Source organism: Mesoplodon bidens (assembly GCF_964165515.1).
Source record: "Mesoplodon bidens genome assembly, chromosome: 10".
NCBI classification, from domain to species: domain Eukaryota; kingdom Metazoa; phylum Chordata; class Mammalia; order Artiodactyla; family Ziphiidae; genus Mesoplodon; species Mesoplodon bidens.
In genome coordinates this window covers 40,875,000-40,894,820 of record NC_138172.1, presented here as the reverse complement: position 1 = coordinate 40,894,820, position 19,821 = coordinate 40,875,000, and the positions used below count along the sequence as shown (strand labels likewise).

The window sequence follows — 19,821 nt, the reverse complement described above, 5'->3', positions numbered from 1 at the left end:
CGCACTTCTCTTTTGATGTCCCTGACAGCGTTGGGCCAGTTCCATAAGAAATGAGGCATTTGCCCCTAAAATAACCTGTACTTTCATGGGGCAGGACAGAGGAGTTGAGGCTAAAGAAAACTCCTGGATACTTCTGAAAAAGACAACCAGCAAAGGAATTGCTGAATTTATGAAGAAGTAGGGAAACATGAGGGATAGGGAGCTGACTCAATTTCATCTTCAAATTGGTAAACAGCAATACCATCACAGTTGTTCAGAAAGAAATAGCTTGTTTGTGCTACTGCAAAGTGTTCTAACAAATAAACTGATCAGATGGCCAATATTTTTAAAAAGCTAATTTGCAAGACCTTGACTGTTAAAAAATTAATGTCCCTCCACATTTCTAGACACAACTTGTGGTGACCACTTGATTTCCTCATACAATTATCTTAGCTATCATCAAGTGGCATTAAGTATCTCTACAGAAGCAAATTAAATAGAGAAAGGCCCTGCCCATTCAGTTTACAGTTTCAATGAAGTGGGCAAAATAAAACTCTAACCCCTATTACAAACCCTTCAGATGTTACATTAAATAAGCAAACTACTTTCACACCTGCCTACTGTAGAGTGTGAGTCCACTTCCCACAGTCCTCAAGTAATTATTTCATGGAAGTCTTTTCCTGGTCACTGTGGGATCACTCAGATCTTTTAATTTTTAGAAAGTGAATCTGTAAGGTATTCAGGTGAGTAAGGATAATGGCTTGTCCAATTTCAGGTCTAAGATTTTTGTTTGCAAAATTGAGCTCTAGAAATAAAAAGCCACAAATAGCTCTAACAGGACTCCCAAACTGAGGAAACTTAAGAGATGATCTCATCTCCAAGTTCACTTTGATCTAGGCTTTTGGGAAGTGAAGAGTGGAGAGAGGTGTGCTGACTCAAGCAAACACTAACACTCAATTTCTAAAGTTCTGGGAACCATTTCCCATACCAGTCCGAAGGCCCATCCTCCTGCCCAGGGAAGTTAAGATGCTGCCCAGAGTGCCCTCTGAAAGGGACCATGAAGAAGTAGGGTGGTTGCTCAAGCCTCCCTCCTGGCAGCCCCTACCCACAGACAGCCCAAAGGCAGCACAGGCCAGCTCCAAGCATTACCCTCCCCTCAGAGCCTGCCCCTTTTCTGCCCAGCAATTTGCCAACATGCACATGCAGTCATTCTATCTGTGCTTCCCAATTCTCCCCATGCTCACGCCCATGGCTCCAGGCACGCCAGGAGCCATATCCACCTGACACAAGCCTTCTCTATTAACTACATCCCTCCTGCGAATCCACTACCCAGCAGCCCCTCAACACCCAGTCATTTGGAGACCCCACACCAACTTGCACTTACTGAAATAATGCTTGTTACCGTTCTTACACCACATCATTTGAGTGGGTTTCAGCTCCCAAATTAAATTACAAGCTGTTTGAGGGACAGGACTGTGTCTTTTATTTCTTTTGAATCCCCCCTCAAAGTCCAGAACAGTGCCCAGCACAGAGTAGGTGCTTAAGAAATGGTGATTGGTGGTGATGGTCATGACTGGAAGTCAGAGGGTGGCGGAATCTCCATATGTGGGTCCATCTTCGGTCATTACTGAGAGAGTCCCAAAGGGCACATGATGTCACTCGCCTCCCTCACCGCCTCCAACCCCTGAGCCCACAGCCCTTCCAGGAGGACACTGGGTTTCCAGGCCCACTTGCAAGAAGCCAACTTCAGCCCCTCACCACGCTCTCCCTTTTAGTAGGGTCCTTCTCTCTCAGGACCTTGTGAGGAATGCCTCTCCCTCGTGGACACCACCCTTAGATATTTCTGGTGTAAATAAGTGAACCTTTGAGTGGCCACCTAGAGCCCTCTCTGCTGAAAGGTTCACAGTTTCCTCATTTGTTTTAGAGGTGGGAATGAACAGATTGCCACCAAGCACCCCTGAAAGATCAACAAAAGGAGAGGACCAGGTGGGTCCCTATCTTCCAGCGTTCCTGTCCAGAACAGAGGCTCTCAAGGAGAACACTCGTAGCCACCAGCAAGGTAGCAGCATCTGAACCCCCCGAAAGAGGGTCCAAACGCACGTGGCCTTGGACTAAACAAAAGACTCGAACCCAGGCCAAACTGGTCTTTCTCCTTTTTCTAACCCAACATTCTGGACCCCTGTGTGGTGTCTGGGAGGCAGTGGGCCTTGGGACCATTCCTGTGCCTCTCCGGAGCGATTTCCGCATTTGTAAAGCGAAGGGCCGGCATGGCAATCCCGAAGCCCCCCTCCAGTTAGAAAACCGAATACAGAAGAGTCCAGAAGACCAGAGATCTCTGAACCTCAGGGGCGACGTAGGACCCTCGTGGGGCCAGGGAACGTTAAATCCGAAGACCCTAAGCCGCAGCATCGACGCCTCACCCTCCTCCGCCCGGGTTTCACAGATCAGCGAGCCAAAGCTGGGGGACTCCCGGGTGGAGCGGTGTTCAGATTCCAGCAGCTGCCCGCCGCCCGGGCGGACACCCCCTTTCCGGCCTTCTTTCTCCCCACCCGGACCGCGCGTGACCCCTGCTTACCGCTCCGGAGGCTGGAGCCCTTCCGCAGCCCGACCACTGCATTAGCAGCTACAGAAACCCGGCAAGCTCGGCTGCCGGGCTGTGTACACAGTCGCCGTGGCAACAGGCCGCTTCCGGAGGTTCCGGAAGTAGGGGGTGGTGGCGGAAATGAAGTCCGTGGTCCTCTGTTGAGATACGAGTAAGGCCAGGGCCGAATTAGGAGGACGGGAGATGGGACCGATTAATCTAAAAAGACTGCGGCAGCTGCAGGCGCGAAGCCAGGGTAGGGGTAGCGGGGGAACGAAGGATGCGCAAGAACCAGGAAACGGGGCAGCCAGGCTTCCGGCTCACAGCTGTTTGAGACTACGGCGGCCGCGCAGCTCCGCCTAACTCCAGCCTTGCGCTCCGAGCTGCGGTCCATAGGTGCCCTCGCCCCGCCCAGCTTAGCTTCGAGCCAGCCGGCCAGGCCTGCGCAGTCGCGGCGGCCGGGGAAGATGGTGGAGGACGGCGCGGAGGAGCTGGAGGACCTGGTGCACTTCTCCGTGTCCGAGTTGCCTAGTCGCGGCTACGGCGTCATGGAGGAGATCCGGCGGCAGGGCAAGCTGTGCGACGTGACGCTCAAGGTCCCGGGTGCTGGGCGGCGCGGGGCTGAGGGCCAGGGGACCGAATGGGGAGGGAAGAGAGGCGGGGGATAAGGGAAGAGAGGTCTAGAGCTCAGCGGGGTGGGGAAAGGAGGTTGGAGGGAGAGCGAGTAGGGGAGAGAAGGGCGCTGACTGGGAGAGGGGGATTGGGACTGAGTGGGGAGACGGACAGAGACAGCCTCTCAGCCCTTAGAAAGAAAGGCTGAGAGGTGCGCCGCTGAGGCCCTCGGAGTGGAGACATTGGGGTGCCCGCCTCCCTTTTCTGTCACTCAGACGAGAGAAAATGGACTTGCAGCTCCTCTATGGACGAAGGGGCTGTGGCTCTGTCTACATTCTGATGGGCACTACGGAAGCACCTTTTCTTGCCACTACAGACGTTTCTTTGTGCCCCTCGAAGTTAGCTGCGCTGTGGTAGAGGCGTGGGCTTTTCCTGAGGAGTCATTGCTTGCCCTTGACTGATAGATTACTACCTTGTCTCTTAAGAGCTTTTAAAATCGCATCTGGAAATCTTTTGAGGTGGGCAACCACTCTGCCTCGCACTAGAAGGCACACTACCACCACCAGCAGCACCACAAAGGTCTCGGAGAATGGACTGATGGGCTGCGTGGGGAGAGGGCTCTCTTAACCACCTGTTCCCTATTGGCATTCTGGGCGCAAGAGCCAGGCTTCCTCCCGTGCTTTGCATCCATTCCTGCTAGAGAGGCATGCTGTGCTGCTCCTTGGCCAAGCTGTTGAGCCAGGTGGGGCTCTCCAGGCGGGGAGATGCTGCTGCAAACCCTGTTCCCTGCTGGGCTTTGGCTAGAAGGCTGTCAGCATCTGTGAAGGACCCTGTTTAAAAAATAAAACTATGCAGAGATCTGTTTGCTCTTCTTATTTTCGACAAGTTAAGGAAACTTCCTCTTCCACATATTTGAGTCAGACCTCTGGAGACGGTAAAGTAGAATGGTTAAGAGTGTGGCATTGAGAATGGTATATGGTTCAACCAAAGACTAAAAAAAAAAAAGAGTGTGGCTTTGGAGATAGAAGGATTTGGATTAAAATCCTTGGGAAAGTTACTTAATCTCTCTAAGCATCAGCTTTCCCAGTGTAAAAATGGATGATTCCTAATTCTTCGTATTCATACGAGGATTAAATGAGAAAATTGGTGGTATTCTTTGCATAATGCCTGGCCTAAGGTTTTCATCACTATAAACCCCTCCTGAAGGAGATTAGTTTTTCAGTAGAGGAGTGAAGTGGACTGAGAGGGGAGAGCATCTTTAGTGGGGAACCAAAGGGTTTGAGAAAAATGAGCTGGAAGGAAGCAGAGAAAGTAAATATAAATGAGAGATTTTTGTCCACGGTGATCACATGGTAGTAGATGTCGAGGCTACTAGAGATTTGTCAACAAAAGAATGATCTGGTTGTGGCAGTAACACTTGGGGTGAGTGGGGGCGAATTTTCGGATTAAGATTTAGGCGGTAAGGGTAAGCCAGGGAAAGCTTATAAGACACAGAGAAGCAAATAGGGAATGATAGAGTGAGATGGTCACACTACGTAAGTTAAAGCATTGCATTTTGCCTCTGCACTTAATGCACATATAGAGTATAGCAACCCCGTAGCATAAAAATGCTTGTGTGTTTTTTCCATTGAAATACTTTTTGTTCACTCAAAGGGACAAGTAAATTATCAGAAGTGATTCCAGCTGAGAATGCCTGTCTAAATTGCTATATTAGTTTCAAGGATCTGGGGCATAAGGACCAGTATAAAGGCATAGGCTAGAGCTGGACAGGACTGTAGAAAGCTCTGCTTCATTGGTTTTCTGACTATTCTGTGGAGCCTGAGGAGCAGTTCAATGCCCTGTTATGGTAGGGCCCAGAGAGAGGCCACGCAAACCAAGCTCTGCCTCATTTCACTCCCCTTCCCTAGAGCTGCTCTGTGAAATCTGTTGCAGTCTCTCTCTCTTTTTTTTCTTTAATTAGTTAATTAATTAATTAATATTTGGCTGTGCCAGGTCTTAGTTGCGGCATGCGGGATCTAGTTCCTTGACCAGGGATGGAACCTGGGCCCTCTGCACTGGCAGCGCAGAGTCTCAACCACTGGACCATCAGGGAAGTCCCTCGGTCTCTCTTTTTCAAGATAGAGTCTTTCCTGAAACTTCTGGTGATTCCAGACTTTCTTCCAAATAAATAGAAACTGAAAAGCTGGTTGGAAGCTTTTTGGCATGGGATGGGTTTATTGATTAGTGGGCCTCCCAGTAGGGCTGTGGTTCTCAAACTTTAGCAGACATTAGAATCACCTGGCAGCCTTGTTAAAAAAACAGTTGTTCAAACATTGTTCACCCCAGAATTTCTTATTCAGTAGGTCTGGAATGGACCTGAGAATTCACATTTCTGATAAATTCCGCAGTGATACTACTCCTGGTCTCGGGCCACATCCTGAGAGCCATACCTGTAAGGTGGTGGACCTGTCCTTTTCTATGGGATATGTTCAGAGTCCATGGATCTTCCTTCAGGCTTCTGCCTACATGGAGTAAGCCTGGCTGTTATCATTCTAGGAGCTGATAGTGGGAGGGGACTGGGAGCTCTTGCTTCTGTATGCAGACTTTCCCTTAATCCCCCTGAATAGTACCACTTCATGTCTTCCTTGGTGCTCTGGTTGCCCAAGTCTGGAGTCTCTGGTTCATCCTGTCCAGAGAATAAACCTCCAGACTTCTGCTGGGGCAGTGACAGGGCACTTGCCTGGGGCAGGGAACCAGTACTGCCTGTTTACAGCCTTCCTTATGTTCACACCTTCAGAGGAAACCTGTATCTTCAACAGTTGAGTTTTGGAGGGTGTTCTGGAGTGACTTGCCATCTAGAGCACTCAGTATTCTCCATATAAGTCAGTTACTATCCGTTTGTCTGCTTTTCATCTTCCAAAATATGGTGACATTTCTAATCTGCTCTCTCAGCTTCTTTGTACTTGGGAGCTTTGCTATTCCTTGATTGTCAGTCTGAGAGGTAGCACAATACAGACTTGAGCCAGATCGCCTGGCTCTGCCACTTATTAGCAGTGAAAACTTGGACAAGTTCCTTAAATGCTGGTGATTCAGTTCCTTCATCTGTAAAATGGGGATCATCACCTACCTAGTAAGAGTGTTGAGGATTCCACTAGTTAATGCACTTAAAACAATCATGTAGTAAATATTCAGTAAGTAGAAGATATTTATGAATAATAACTTAATGGGATTTCCTATTAAGGGGAAGTGGAGATAAATGCATGTGTTCTGCCTGCCATTTTGAATTCGTTTTAGACTCGGTTTAATTCTAGATGGTTTTATCTAAACATTATGTTCATTGCCTTAAAAGCATTTGCAAAGCACTGATCTACTTCCATAGCTTGCATTTTACAGATGAGGACCAAGCCTAGAGGGAGAGGGGACTCATCCAAGGTCACAAATTAGATTGGGTAGAGCTAGAACTAGAGACTAGACTCCTGGTGTCCAGACTCCAGGTCAGGTGTTCCTTCCTGCTCTCCTGTTGCCTCTTCTATCAGTGACAGTGACTGAAGTGATTTCAGCTGCTACCATTTGAATTAATCTACCTCAGGTCAATTGTACTCATCCTTAACAACATGTCACCTTTTCTATCTTTCCAAGTTTTAGGGAGAGTGTGACAGCATTAGCAAGCATGCCACTTTCTCAAAATTCACTGCCAACTCTTGAACCTTGCTTAATTTTCTTTTTGGAAATATTTGAAATTTAAATTCCTTAGATGCCTGTTGGATAGTTAAGTAGAGGCATAACAGAAAAGAGTAATATTGATATACTGGATTTTTTAGAATCACATTTTATATCTATGGTGACTCGAACTTCTTTGAGAAACTGAAAGCACTGAACTCTCTCCCCAGAAAAATGCACATACTTACATATGTGCAAACTTTTGCATTCAGTCATAAGAGCAGTTCCCCTGGAGCCCATCTTTGGATCTTGGGTTATGAATAGAACTGAGTATTATTCTTCTTCTATTAGGAAAAAAGCCCATGTCTTTTTCCTTGGCAAATCATTTTATCTTAAAGGTTAGAAGGATAGTAGTGCAAGACTTCTTGGCAGCCTGTAACATAAGACTAAGTCTGGGTAGAGAGGTTTGCAGTCACAGAGGCTCTTATCTCCTCTTCCCAACAGTTGGTTTCATCCCCTTTCCTCTGGGCTACCAGGAGCCCAGTGCTTAGGCCGCATCTGTCATGTTCATCTGGATCCAGCAAATTGGGCAGACTCCCCAGATGCAATGCGTGTTCTCCACAATCTCTTTTTTTTTTTTTTTTTTTTTTTTTTGCGGTACGCAGGCCTCTCACTGCTGTGGCCTCTCCCGTTGCGGAGCACAGACTCCGGACGCGCAGGCTCAGCGGCCATGGCTCACAGGCCCAGCCATTCAGCGGCATGTGGGATCTTCCCAGACCGGGGCACGAACCCGTGTCGCCTGCATTGGCAGGCGGACTCTCAACCACTGTGCCACCAGGGAAGCCCTCCACAATCTCTTATTCATGAGATTTAGACTCACCAGATTCCTATATTTCTATTCTTTCCTCACATATCCTTTCTTTTTCTTTATTTGTGAGAGCAGAATGGGATCAGCGCATATACATACTATTCGCTGACCCATAAGCTTAGAAGAGACAGGAACCTCCCCCCGCCACACACACACACACAGTTTTGCAACCACTAATACAGGGTTCCTCAAAGATCTGCCGGCATCAGTCTTCCCAGCATTTTCCCAAGGCCCTTGCTAAAGTTTTGAGCCCAGATCTGAGAATTTAGCCTTCAGAAGGAAATATCTTTTCATGGGTGAAAGGCACAGTATTAGAATATTTCCTTTTGCCCCACTGAATCCAGGTACACAATTTTCACTGAAACTGACTTCAAGAGCCTCACATCTGAGTGTGGAATCTTGCTTAATTTGCTGTCATGCTGATTTTGTGATGAAAGAGTAGGTGGAGAAGGATGTCAGGAAGTGAGGTAAGGACTTGCTGATGCATGCCATTTTTATGCTATGTGTAGTGTGGTGAGTTACACGGGTGTAATTATAGAGCTAGAATAATCATATTAAAAGGAGCCATAGAGGTCTTCTATCAAAGCCATCCATTTTACAGGTGAAAAAACCCTGAGGCTTAGTGATATTAAGGGATTGCCCAAGGCACAAAGCTATATTATCTGAGATCCAACACAGCTGTTTGGTGGAAGCTTGCTTTTACATCCTCTGTCAGATTACTCACCTGCCCTGCTAATGGTATAAAGCAGAGCAGGGAACAAACACCATCTGCAGTGTCATCTGTGAGCATGGAGGACGGTGATGTGTATGGCCAGATGCAACACCACTGTTCTATTTCAGGAGAGAAGACAGATGCAGGCTTTTTCTGCTAGTTTTCTGAACATATGAATTTTTGACTGTTTCGATTTGGAAATGACACTGTATTGGGAGATATTGTGCCTCTGAATATTGCTCATTCCCGGGGCTTTCTACTGTCTTTCTTCAGGTAATTGTGTTTCATTTTCAGCCTTGCCTCTGCTTAATGAGTAATTAAAACTAAGGGCAAGAATGTGCTCCTTTAGAGCATGTGCACACATATCACAATGTGCACTTGTGATATGAATTCATATCAAAAAGTCAGTTTTGCTCTTTTTTCTGTGAGTTATGTTGTAGGTGATGCTGTTAAATTTGGATACCAATTAGATGAATGAGAGAGTTTGATGCTTCCTGACACGTAGGTGGGGAAAGAGGGTTGGAGATTGTATGGTTAGGGCACTCAAGATGGCTGTTCTCTTGCTCTCTGTACATCCCCTGCCCGGCCAGGGCCTGCTCCACCTGTACCCTACACGTATGACTGACCTTCCTACACTCTTTTCCCCACCCCAGCTGGTGATTGTTCTTATCAAAGGAGCTGGGAGGGGTGTGCCCCTCTGCTGGTTTCCGTGGTAACTAATGAGCCCACCTGATGTCAATTCCCCTATAACTAGCAATCTCCCCTTCCATGTGGGAATGAAGACTGCCACCCTGTCCTGCCCGCTGTCTGCCGCACACGGTGGGGTGTCACTCCGGGACCTTGCTTCAGACACGTAAGGTCCCCCATCCATTACACCATTGATGTCTCTGTTGCTGCAGACTCCGGGCTCTTTCTTTGGTCTTAAAGCTGGACAAGTGCAGGCCATGTTGCCTGTTGTGTGCAGCCCAACAGAGGTATCTTGGAAAATCAGTTACTAGCTGAGCAACATTCATGGCATTCATTCTGAGGCTTCTGGAGCTTTGCCGTCCAGTTGGGTGAATTTAAGAAGCCTGTGTTTGGGGATGCTTCTTACTGCAGGTGGTTCCTCTATTGTTTTCTGCGTGAGATTCCATTGTTTGCCCCTTGGCCGTGCCTGGTTCAGCTTGTGGGCTGGTTGATGGAAAATGAGACCACAATGTTTTTCCGAAGATGTGTTCCTGTAGCCCCTCCTGAATTACAAGTATGGCATCTACCTTCCTACTTTTGGTTTGTTGACTGTTGGCACTCACATTGCCTTCTTGGCATAGAAGCCAGCCGGCTTCCCCACAATCAGTTTAGGCCTTTTCTACCCAAACAGCTGATCACATCATTACTTGTTTCTAGGTGGGGAGAAGAGAGAATGAACCAAGATGTGTGAACCAGGAGTTGGCAAGCATTTTCTGTAAAGAGCCAGATAGTAAATATTTTAGGATTTGTGGGTCATACAGTTTCAGTTGCAGCTACTCAACTCTGGTGTTATAGCTAGAGCAGCTGTACACAGTACATAAACGAATGGGTCTGGCTGTGTTCCAGTAAAATTTTATTTACAAAAACAGGTGTGGGCCAGACCTGTTGCCTTACCCATATTGTATACTGATATGGCCTTTGTAAAGTTTAAGGTTTTTGGAGTAGATTACAGTTGCTTTATTGCCCCGGCGTATACTTCAGAAATTGGAAGCATCTCTTGTTAAAGAGTACGGGTGAACCAGAAGTGAAAAACTTTCTTTTTCCAGCTTACTGCAGGTGATCATGGGACTGTCCTGGTCGGTGACTGAATAACTGACATAGGAGAAGTTACTGTTATATTTTGCATCTCATCTTTAAAGTCTTGTAACTCTGCTGAAGCTTGAAGCAGACTATTCCAAAGCATTAACTAAAGACACCGTGCTCCCTTTCTGTCTTAGTTGAAGCTGAGGATGCTTAGCTGCTTGCACAATGGCAGGCCAGAGGAGACCGTGATGGCTCCTGTGTTCCAGTGGACCTGAGCGGCTGTGTGCAGGGCCGTGAAGGTAAGGGCCGGAGTTTGGGTTTTGGCAGGCAAAGTAGATCAGTAGTTCAGGTATGGCCCAACTTGTCTGGGCAGTGTGCTGCATATCTGATGAGAACACAAAAATGCTTTTTAGAAAATAGGCTCAAGAACAGATATTTGTGCAAGCATGTTCATAGTTCACAATATGCAAAAGATGGAAGCAGCCCAATGGTGGACTGCATCAGTGGTTGAATGGATAAAATGTGGTACATTTTGTTCCATACGTACAATGGAATAATATTCCATATATACACTGGAATATTATTCAGCCTTAAAAAGGAAGGAAATTCTGACACATACTGCAACATGGATGAACCTTAAAGACATTGGTCTGAGTTTTGAAATAAGCCAATCACAGAAGGACAAATATCGTATGATTCTTCTTAAATGAGGTAACTAGAGTAGTCAAATTCATAAAAATAAATAGTAGAATGGAGATTTCGCAGTGCTTGGGAGAAGGAGGGAATCGGGAGTTAGTGTTTAATGGGTACAGAATCTCAGTTTAGGAAGATGAAGAAGTTCTGGAGATGGATGGTGGTAATGGTTGTACAACAGTGTGAATGTACTTAATGCCACTGAACCGTACACTTAAAAATGGTTTAAATGGTAAATTTTATGTATATTTTACTACAATTAAAAAAGAAGAGAGAAGCTGAAGAAGACTTGTTAGCAAGTGGGCGAATGAGATTGCTCATAGTGCTTTGTGATTGGAGAGACACTAAAAACAGAATTTGTCTCTGTCCGGATCCACTGATCAAAAACATTTCATGCTAAGGAGTAATCTTCTTTAGCTTTTGCAGTAAGCTGCTTCAGCTGTTAAGAGCCACATTTTATTAGCTCAGCCCTGTGGCTGCACTTCAAGTGGTCTCTTAAAAGGAATTGACTTCTAAGAGATACACATTTAAGTGATGCACACATGTTATAAGCTTATTTTTCCTGTACTGATATGTAAAATCTGAATGTCATGTAACCTTTAACAGAGCTATCCTGAGGATCAGCGAAACATACTATGCTAACCTGTCTTCCACTGAAGGTTTGTTGGCATAGTTTACAAGTTACAAATGACTTTCAGATCTTTGCTCCAACTGCTTATTTTGGTCCTAAACACTAGACCTGCATTTCCATTTGTCCTGTTGATCCTTACGCTCATTAAGTCTAAAATGAAGCCTCTTTCCCTTCTCAACAATCTCTTCTTTTGTTCCCTTTGTGTAAGGATGGCACACCATCCATCTAGTCATGTAGGATTGAAACTCCGGGATTGGCTTTGGCTTGTCCCCTCTCCTTTAGGTGTATTTGTGGCATTTATCATAATGACAGTTACATAATTATTTACAGTATTGTAACTGTGAGAGCAGGGGCTGTGACTGAATCGTTTACTGAGGTGTCTGCATAACAGGTGCTCAGTAACCCACTGTCCTAATTCAGACCCTCTTCACCTTTTACCTAACCTGGGGTTTCTTTAACTCTAGCAGCTTGCTGAGAATTCTTTTAAACCCTTTAGGGGATGATCCTGGTATAGCTAAGGGATTGTTTTTCAGCTCTGATCATGTCATTCTCCCGCTCTGAGTGACTTCCCTTTCATTCTCATTCAACAGTGTATCAGCAGATATGTCAGCGCCTTCCATGAGCCAAGTACTGTCCTAAGTGCTGGGGCCGCAGCAGTGAGCAGAGTAGGCAGAACCTCTGTGAATGTGAGCTTACCTTCCAGCCTGGGGGTGTGGGGGACAGGACGACACAATAAACAAATGAACAGATATAAAATGTCCAGTGGTGATGCGTACTATGGAGAAAAATAAAGGACCATAAGGGGACTGAGTGCTGTTTTCTCAGAGGGACCAGAGCCAGTCTCTCTAAGTAGAGACCTGAAGGAAGGGAAGGAGGGATCCATAAGTGTATCTGAGGGAAGAGTATTCTAGGCAGAGGGAATAATCAGCACAGCTGAAGCAGGAGCATAGTTGGCATTTTGGGGAAATAGCAGGCAGCTGGTGTGATAAGAATAGCATGACCCAGGAGAAAAGGGGAAGGACACAAGGTCGGAGAGGTAGCCCCCAGGCCCAGCATAATTCCTAGTACAGTACAGTACAGCTCAGTAGATACTTGTTGAATGAGTGAATGAATGAATGAATGAAGCTAGACAGTATTTATTTATTTATGAATGAGTGAATGAAGAATCGGCAGGGCAGGGTGAGTCTTAGAGGTGTATCTAAGAGAGGTAGGATGCATTTTCCATAGTTCATGAAGCAAGCACAGCATATCGTTTCCATTTTCCCCTTCTTGTCCATTCAGGAGAGATAATGGTAATGGCCAGAGCAAGAAAGACCAGTTCTGGCTTGTTGTTGAAGGAACGTCTGTTCTTCCACACCACAGAGAAAATCAGAGGTTAGAAACTTGTCAGGGGAGCAGGAAGTAGAACAGAGCTGCTCGGCTCTTGGTGGTTTTCAAAGGTGGTCCTACCCATGTTGGGTAAAGCTTGCCTTTTTTTCCACATGTCCATAGGCTATCACTTTAAGTCAGCAAGACATCTGGGAAGAGCCATGGGGTAGTGGCAGTGCAGGAGCAGCAGCTGCTGGCTGGTTTTCTCTAGGATTATTGGAAGGACTGCTGATTTAACTGAATCTCTGATTATTCTAAGCTGCTCACAGAAATCTGTCACTGCCTTCTGTGAGATATAAGAGGGAGAAGCTTAAGGATGTTCTGTTGGTGTCGACTGCCACTCTGGGTGAATTTTCTAGGATCTCCACCTGTGTTCTTTTTTATAAATTTATTTATTTTTGGCTGTGTTAGGTCTTCGTTGCTGTGCGCGGGCTTTCTCTAGTTGCGATGAGCGGGGGCTACTCTGTTGCAGTGTGCGGGTTTCTCATTGCGGTGGCTTCTCTTGTTGTGGAGCACGGGCTCTAGGTGCGCAGGCTTCAGTAGTTGTGGCTCGTGGGCTCTAGAGTGCAGGATCAGTAGTTGTGGCACACAGGCTTAGTTGCTCCGCAGCATGTGGGATCTTCCCAGACCAGGGCTCGAACCCATGTCCCCTGAATTGGCAGGCAGATTCTTAACCACTGCACCACCAGGGAAGCCCTCCATCTGTGTTCTTGATAGTCCAGTTCCTTCAGACTTGGCCCCTCTCTGCCTTTCTCCCCTAGTTGCACACAGTCTCCGCCTGCTGGCTGTCTCTAAGGACCTAAGTTCTCCAACTTCTGGGGCTCTGCTCTAGTATTCCTTTGGCTTGGAGTACCCACTCACCTCGGCCAGCAGAGTCCTACCCACGCTTTAAAGCTCCTTTTGTAGTTTTCTCTTCTTAAGGGGAGAGAAGCGGCCAAACACTCCTTCCTCTCTTCTCCTAAAGCACTTTGCATTTGTGTCTGTTCAGCATTGTCTTGTGGTCGAAAGTTTGTTTGCCTGACTCCCTGCCAACCTGTGTTTCTGTTGGGCAGAGACCTGTGCCATCTTCTTTCTTTTGCCCTATCACAGTGGGGAGTTGTGTGAAATCGCATCTCTCTGAAGAGTTTTCTCATTCCTCCAGGTGCAGTTAATCTCTCCCTCTCCCACTTTAACCCCTTGTTACTCAGAGTATTGTCATTGCATCAGCATTGCCTGAGAGCCTGTGAGAAATGCAGGATGTCGGACCTACTAAGCTAGAATCTGGTGATTCTTATGTCCTGTGCACCTGAAAGTTGGAGAAACATTGCCTTAACACTTTGCACCTACCCCCCTTAGCATACTGAGCAGAATGTAGGTGTGTTAAGAGAGTCTTTCTCCACCTCTAGATGTTGAGCTTTGGAAGCACGTGAAGCATCCATTAGTTAACACAGTACTTGGCGTGTTTCAAGTGTTGAAAAGTGTTTGCTGAATTACCCTCAAGGACCCCTGCCATTATGTTCGAGACGCTCCTTCAGTCAACATATTGTTGAAGTGCATTTAGCTGTGCATGGTGCTTTGCTAGGTACGTGAGGCACCCTGCTATGAGTCGGAGTCAGCCCCTATCTTTGGCATTTAAAGATTGGTGAGAGAGAGAGCTACCCATCAGTTAACTATGAGACAAGGCAGAGTGTGATTAATTCTGTAACTGCCCCGGTATCACCAGAGGCCTGAGGGAACACCAGAGAGACGGCAGTTATTTCCAGTTTAGAGGGTTTGTGATGGTTTCATGGAGAGGATGGTGTCTGATTGGTACCTTGCAAGATGAATAGGACTTTGACAGGCAGATATGGTAGGAAGAGGCATTCCATGCTGGGGAGAGCCTGTTCAAGGGCCCAGGCATGAAAGTGCGTATGCAGGATGTTTCTTGAACAGGTAAGACATGGAGGAGCAAGGTGGAAGGTGTGTTTGGGGAGGTGGGTTGAATGCAGACTGAACTCCTTGAATTCTCATGGTCAGGAGTCTGAACTGGTAAGAAACATTTGCAAATCACATGTGGTTGGTACAGTTAGATGTTGAGTGGTTTCTGATGACTCCTCCCTCCTGTCTCCTACTTACCTCCCATTCTACCTTGCTGGACATGGGTGAGCCAGGGAAGGGTTTGGAAGAGGTGGGGACAGGCCTGAGTGTTTAGCCAGCTCTTTACTGGCTCTTCCCGTGGGACCATAGCCCCAGGTCTTTTTTTAGTGCTAGCTGGTCAGCCACTTCCTCTCTCACCCCCTTCCTGAATCACTTACCCCGTGGGGCCCCCTAAAGCAGAGACACCCAAGCTCCATCACAGAGGGTTTCACACAGTGTGCTTTAAATGCCATCAAAACCCCAGACCAAACCAATTCCATATGTTTCATTGTACTTGTCATCTGTTTCCCGGCCCCATGGGTTTGTGAGGACTAAACATTTCTGCGTAGAGTAGGATGGATGAGCATCCCTCTGACCGTGTTCTGGGCTGGCAGGCAAGCTATCCAGCATTCAAGATGAAGTGACACCCCTGCCACCCCATTTCATTACATGCCACCTTGTTAGACATGCACCTGAACTAGACAACTGTGGAGTGGCTTATTTCTTCCAGGGTTGAGAATGCACTGTTAGCTTGGAAGGCAAGCCCTCTGCCAGTTGGCCCCAAGCCTTATCGTCTTTTTCTTGAGGCTTTTACTTCAACTAATAAATTTTCAGATAAGGTTAGAGAGTAACACTCCTGATGCTTTCTGTAGTTAAGGGCCAGTGCCTTCCTCCCACCAGTTCCACCAGCCCTGAGCCAGAAGACCAGGATTAAAAAGCAGAGGTGAAACTCCTAGAAGTTTTGTTATCTTTATCTCAGATGAAGGACTGAGAGCTACCTTTTAGATGAAATCGTTTTAGGATTCATTAAGAAGACTCGAGAATGAGGCACTAAGTGCTAGGATACAATCCTTTCCATGGGAAGAATATTCAGCCTTGATGCAGAGACATTCATTAGGGACAACATAGTGTGGTATCTTGTGTGCTAGAGGCTTGTACCAGGTGCTACAGGAAGGGGAGAGCTGACTGCCTGGAAGTCAGGTTAGCCCCTCAGGAGGGAACATTTGAGCTGGATCTTCAAGGATGAGGAATAATTCACCAGGCAGAAAAGTAAGGGATAAGGATCCAAGCAGAGGGAATAGAGCGTTGTAAGGGAATTGGCAGAGGCTTGGAAGAGAGGCCTGGTGGAGAATAAAACTGGTTAGGGTAGATTGGCGCCAGTTTAGAATTTGGATCTGACTCAGGCAGTAGGGAGCTCAACAAAATGGAGACTGACACGACCAGACTCAATTTTAAATCGAGTTGATTCATTCAGAAACTTCATTCATTCAACATATACTGAGTGTTAATTGCTAGACTATTCCAGGAAACATGAAAGATTGCTCCCTTGGTGGGACTCGTGTTTTAGTAGGATAGGTAAGTTCATATTGTCAGGCAGCCACCATTTGCTCTTGTCAAGGTTACCAGTGACCTCCACTTCCATGATGTAGAGCTATTCCGTGACCACAAAGATCTCCCTTGTGCTACCCCTTTATCATCAGGCCCATCTCCCTCCCACCCACCATCTCTAATCGCTAGCAACCACTAACTTGTTTTCCATATATCATTTCAAGAGTGTTGTATTTGACCTTTGAGATGGGCTTTTTTCACTCAGCATAATGCATTTGAGGGCCATCCAAGTTGTTGTATCGATAGTTTTTTCCTTTATAGTTCTGAGTAGTAGTCCATGGTATGGATGCACCACGTTTTGTTTAACCACTCACCCACTGAAGAGCATTTAGGTTCTTTCCAGTTTGGGCGTATTACGAATAAAGGTGCTGTGAACATTCATTTACAGGATTTTGTATGAATGTAGGTATTCATTTCTCTGGGATAAATGCCCAAGACTACAACTGCTGTGCCACATGGTAAATTCATTCTCAGTTTTAGAAGAAATCACCAAACTGCTTTCCAGAGTAGCTGTACCATTTTACATTCCTACCAGCATATGTGAGTGCAATGGTTAATTTTGTGTGTCAGCTTGACTAGGCTTTGGTGCCCAGTTGTTTGATCAAACACCAGTCTAGATGTTGCTGTGAACATATTTTTTAGATGTGATTGACATTTCAATAGTAGACTTAGAGGGGCTTCCCTGGTGGTGCAGTGGTTGAGAGTCCGCCTGCCGATGCAGGCGACATGGGTTCGTGCCCTGGTCCGGGAAGATCCCACATGCCGCGGAGCAGCTGGGCCCGTGAGCCATGGCCGCTGAGCCTGCGCGTCCGGAGCCTGTGCTCCGCAACGGGAGAAGCCACAACAGTGAGAGGCCCGCGTACCGAAAAGAAAAATAAATAAATAAATAAATAGTAGACTTAGAGTAAAGCAAATGACCTTCCGTAATGTAATGGGCCTCATCCAATCAGTCTAAGGTCTTAAGAGCAAAAACTGAGGTTTCCCAAAGAAGAAACAGTTCTTCCAGGTTGCAACATAGAAACCCTGCCTTTATTTCCCACTTGCTGGCAGATTTCAGTTATTTTTTGTATAAACTGAGGTTTATGTCAAAGTTCCTTTTTTTGCCTAAAGACGTCCAATTGCTCCAGTCCTATTTGCTGAAGAGATTGTCTTTCCTCCATTCAAGGTACACAAATGCTTGTGTACCTTTGTCGAAAACCAGTTGGCTGTACCTGTGTGGGGCTACTTCTGGGTTCTCTGTTCTGTTTCATTGGTCAGTGTCCCTATTCCTGCACCAGTACAGCACAGTTTTGCTTATTCTAGCCGTCTGTATAATAAATCGTGAAATGAGTAGTTACTCCTGCCACTGTACTATTTTATTTTACCTTTTTCCCCCATTGTAACTGTTTTTAATTGTACAATTCAGTTTCATTAAATGTATTTACAATGTTGTATAGCCATCACTGCTATCTATTTATAAAAACTTTTTCATCACCCAAAGCAGAACTCTATAAACATTAAGCAATAATGCCTCAATGCCCCTTATCCCAGCCCCTGGTAGCCTTTGTTTTATTTTTTGTCCCTATGATTTTCCCTATTCTAGACCCTTCATATAACTGGAATCATAAAATATTGTCCTTTTGTCCCTGGTTTATTTGGCTTAGTATAATGTTTTCAGGGTTCATCTATGTTGTAGTATGTATTAGAATATCATTCCTTTTTAAAAAAATAGTCTTTTGTTTTGTTAGAGCAGCTTTAGGTTCACAGCAAAAATGAACAGAGCACAGAGGTTTCCCATACACTCCCTATTCGCACTGCACACACAGCCTCCCCCACTATCAGTATCCTGCACCGGAGTGGTACATTTGTTATAATAGATAAACCTATATCGAGACATCATTATCACTCAAAGTCCATAATTTACATTAGGGAACACTTTTGTGATAAATGTGTGTCATATTTTTATCAAAAACCATATTCTGTGGGCTTCCCTGGTGGCACAGTGTTTGAGAGTCCGCCTGCCGATGCAGGGGACACAGGTTCGTGCCCCAGTATGGGAAGATCCCACATGCTGCGGAGCGGCTGGGCCCATGAGCCATGGCTGCTGAGCCTGTGCATCCGGAGCCTGTGCTCTGCAACGGGAGAGGCCACAACAGTGAGAGACCCGCGTACAGCAAAAAAAAAACCCATATTCTGTGCCCTAAAACTCTGCCCTAAGTATCATCTGTGCTCCACCTATTAATCCCTCCCTAACCCCTGGCAACCAGTGATCCTTGTACTATCGCCATAGTTGTGCCTTTTCCAGAATGTCATGTAGTTGGAATCATACAGTATGTAACTTTTTAAGATTGGCTACTTTCACTTAAATATGCATTTAAGGTTCCTCCCTGTCTTTTCATGGCTTGATAGTTCATTTCTTTTTTTTTAATTAATTAATTTATTTATTTTTGGCTGCATTGGGTCTTTGTTGCTGTGCGCAGGCTTTCTCTAGTTGCGGCGAGCAGGGGCTACTCTTCATTGTGGTGCGTGGGCTTCTCATTGCAGTGGCTTCTTTTGTTGCAGAGCACGGGCTCTAGGCGTGCGGGCTTCAGTAGTTGTGGCACGTGGGCTCAGTAGTTGTGGCTCGCGGGCTCTAGAGCGCAGGCTCAGTAGTTGTGGTGCATGGGCTTAGTTGCTCCGCGGCATGTGGGATCTTCCTGGACCAGGGCTCGAACCCGTGTCCCCTGCATTGGCAGGCGGATTCTCAACCACTGAGCCACCAGGGAAGTCCTAGCTCATTTCTTTTTAATGCTGAAAAATATTTCATTGACCTGATGTACCACAGTTTATTTATCCACTCACCTACTGAAGGACATCTTGGTTGATTCCAGGTTTTAGCAGTTATGAATAAAGTTGCTATAAACATCTATGTGCAGATTTTTATGTGGACATACGTTTTTAACTCCTTTGGGAAAATCCCAGGGAGTGTGATTGCTGGATTATATGATAAGAATATGTTGAGTTTTGTCAGAAGGTGCCAAACTGTCTTCCAAAGTGGCTTTACCATTTTACATTCCCACCAGCGATGAATGAGAGTTTCTTTTGCTCCACATCCTTGCCAGCATTTGGTGTTGTCAGTGCTCTGGATTTTGGCCATTCTAGTAGATGTGTATTTTTACCTCATTGTTTTAATTTGCGTTTCCCTGTTGACGTGGTGTGGAGTATCTTAATATGCTTCTTTAATATGCTTAGTTGTCATCTGTGTATCTTCTTTGGTGAGATTTCTGTTAGTCTTTTGCCCATTTTTAAATTCAGCTGTTTTCTTATTGTTGGATTTTAAGAATTTTTTGCATATTTTGAATAACAGTCCTTTATCAGACATGTGTTTTACAAATATTTTCTTCCAATCTGTGGCTTCTTTCTTGATTTCATTCTTTTTAGTGCTCAGTGACAATCTGTTGTATGTATATACCATGTTTTGTTTATCCGTTCATCTATTGATGGGCACTTGGGTTGCTTCCACCTTTTGGCTGTTGTGAGTAGTGCTG

At 45.9% G+C, this 19,821-nt stretch overlaps 2 protein-coding genes across 5 annotated transcripts in view; one reads left to right on the top strand and one right to left on the bottom strand.

The window, feature by feature from the left end:
* Positions 1-2,759, bottom strand: part of KIF9 (kinesin family member 9) — a 49,553-nt gene extending 46,794 nt beyond the window's left edge. For 2 of the 3 annotated variants that reach the window (XM_081247502.1, XM_081247503.1), the window contains exon 1: positions 2,555-2,665. The gene's annotated coding sequence lies outside the window, so the exon portion shown is untranslated. Of the gene's footprint in view, positions 1-2,554 lie in introns of all 3 variants that reach the window. The other variant, XM_081247504.1, reaches the window with a different exon arrangement.
* Positions 2,760-2,836: 77 nt separating this feature from the next.
* Positions 2,837-19,821, top strand: part of KLHL18 (kelch like family member 18) — a 54,639-nt gene continuing 37,654 nt past the window's right edge. The window contains exon 1 of one of the 2 annotated variants that reach the window (XM_081247508.1): positions 2,837-3,156. In XM_081247508.1, the coding sequence (XP_081103634.1) occupies positions 3,028-3,156 (129 nt within the window). In that variant the 5' untranslated portion in view covers positions 2,837-3,027. The remainder of the gene's footprint in view (positions 3,157-19,821) is intronic. The other variant, XM_081247505.1, reaches the window with a different exon arrangement.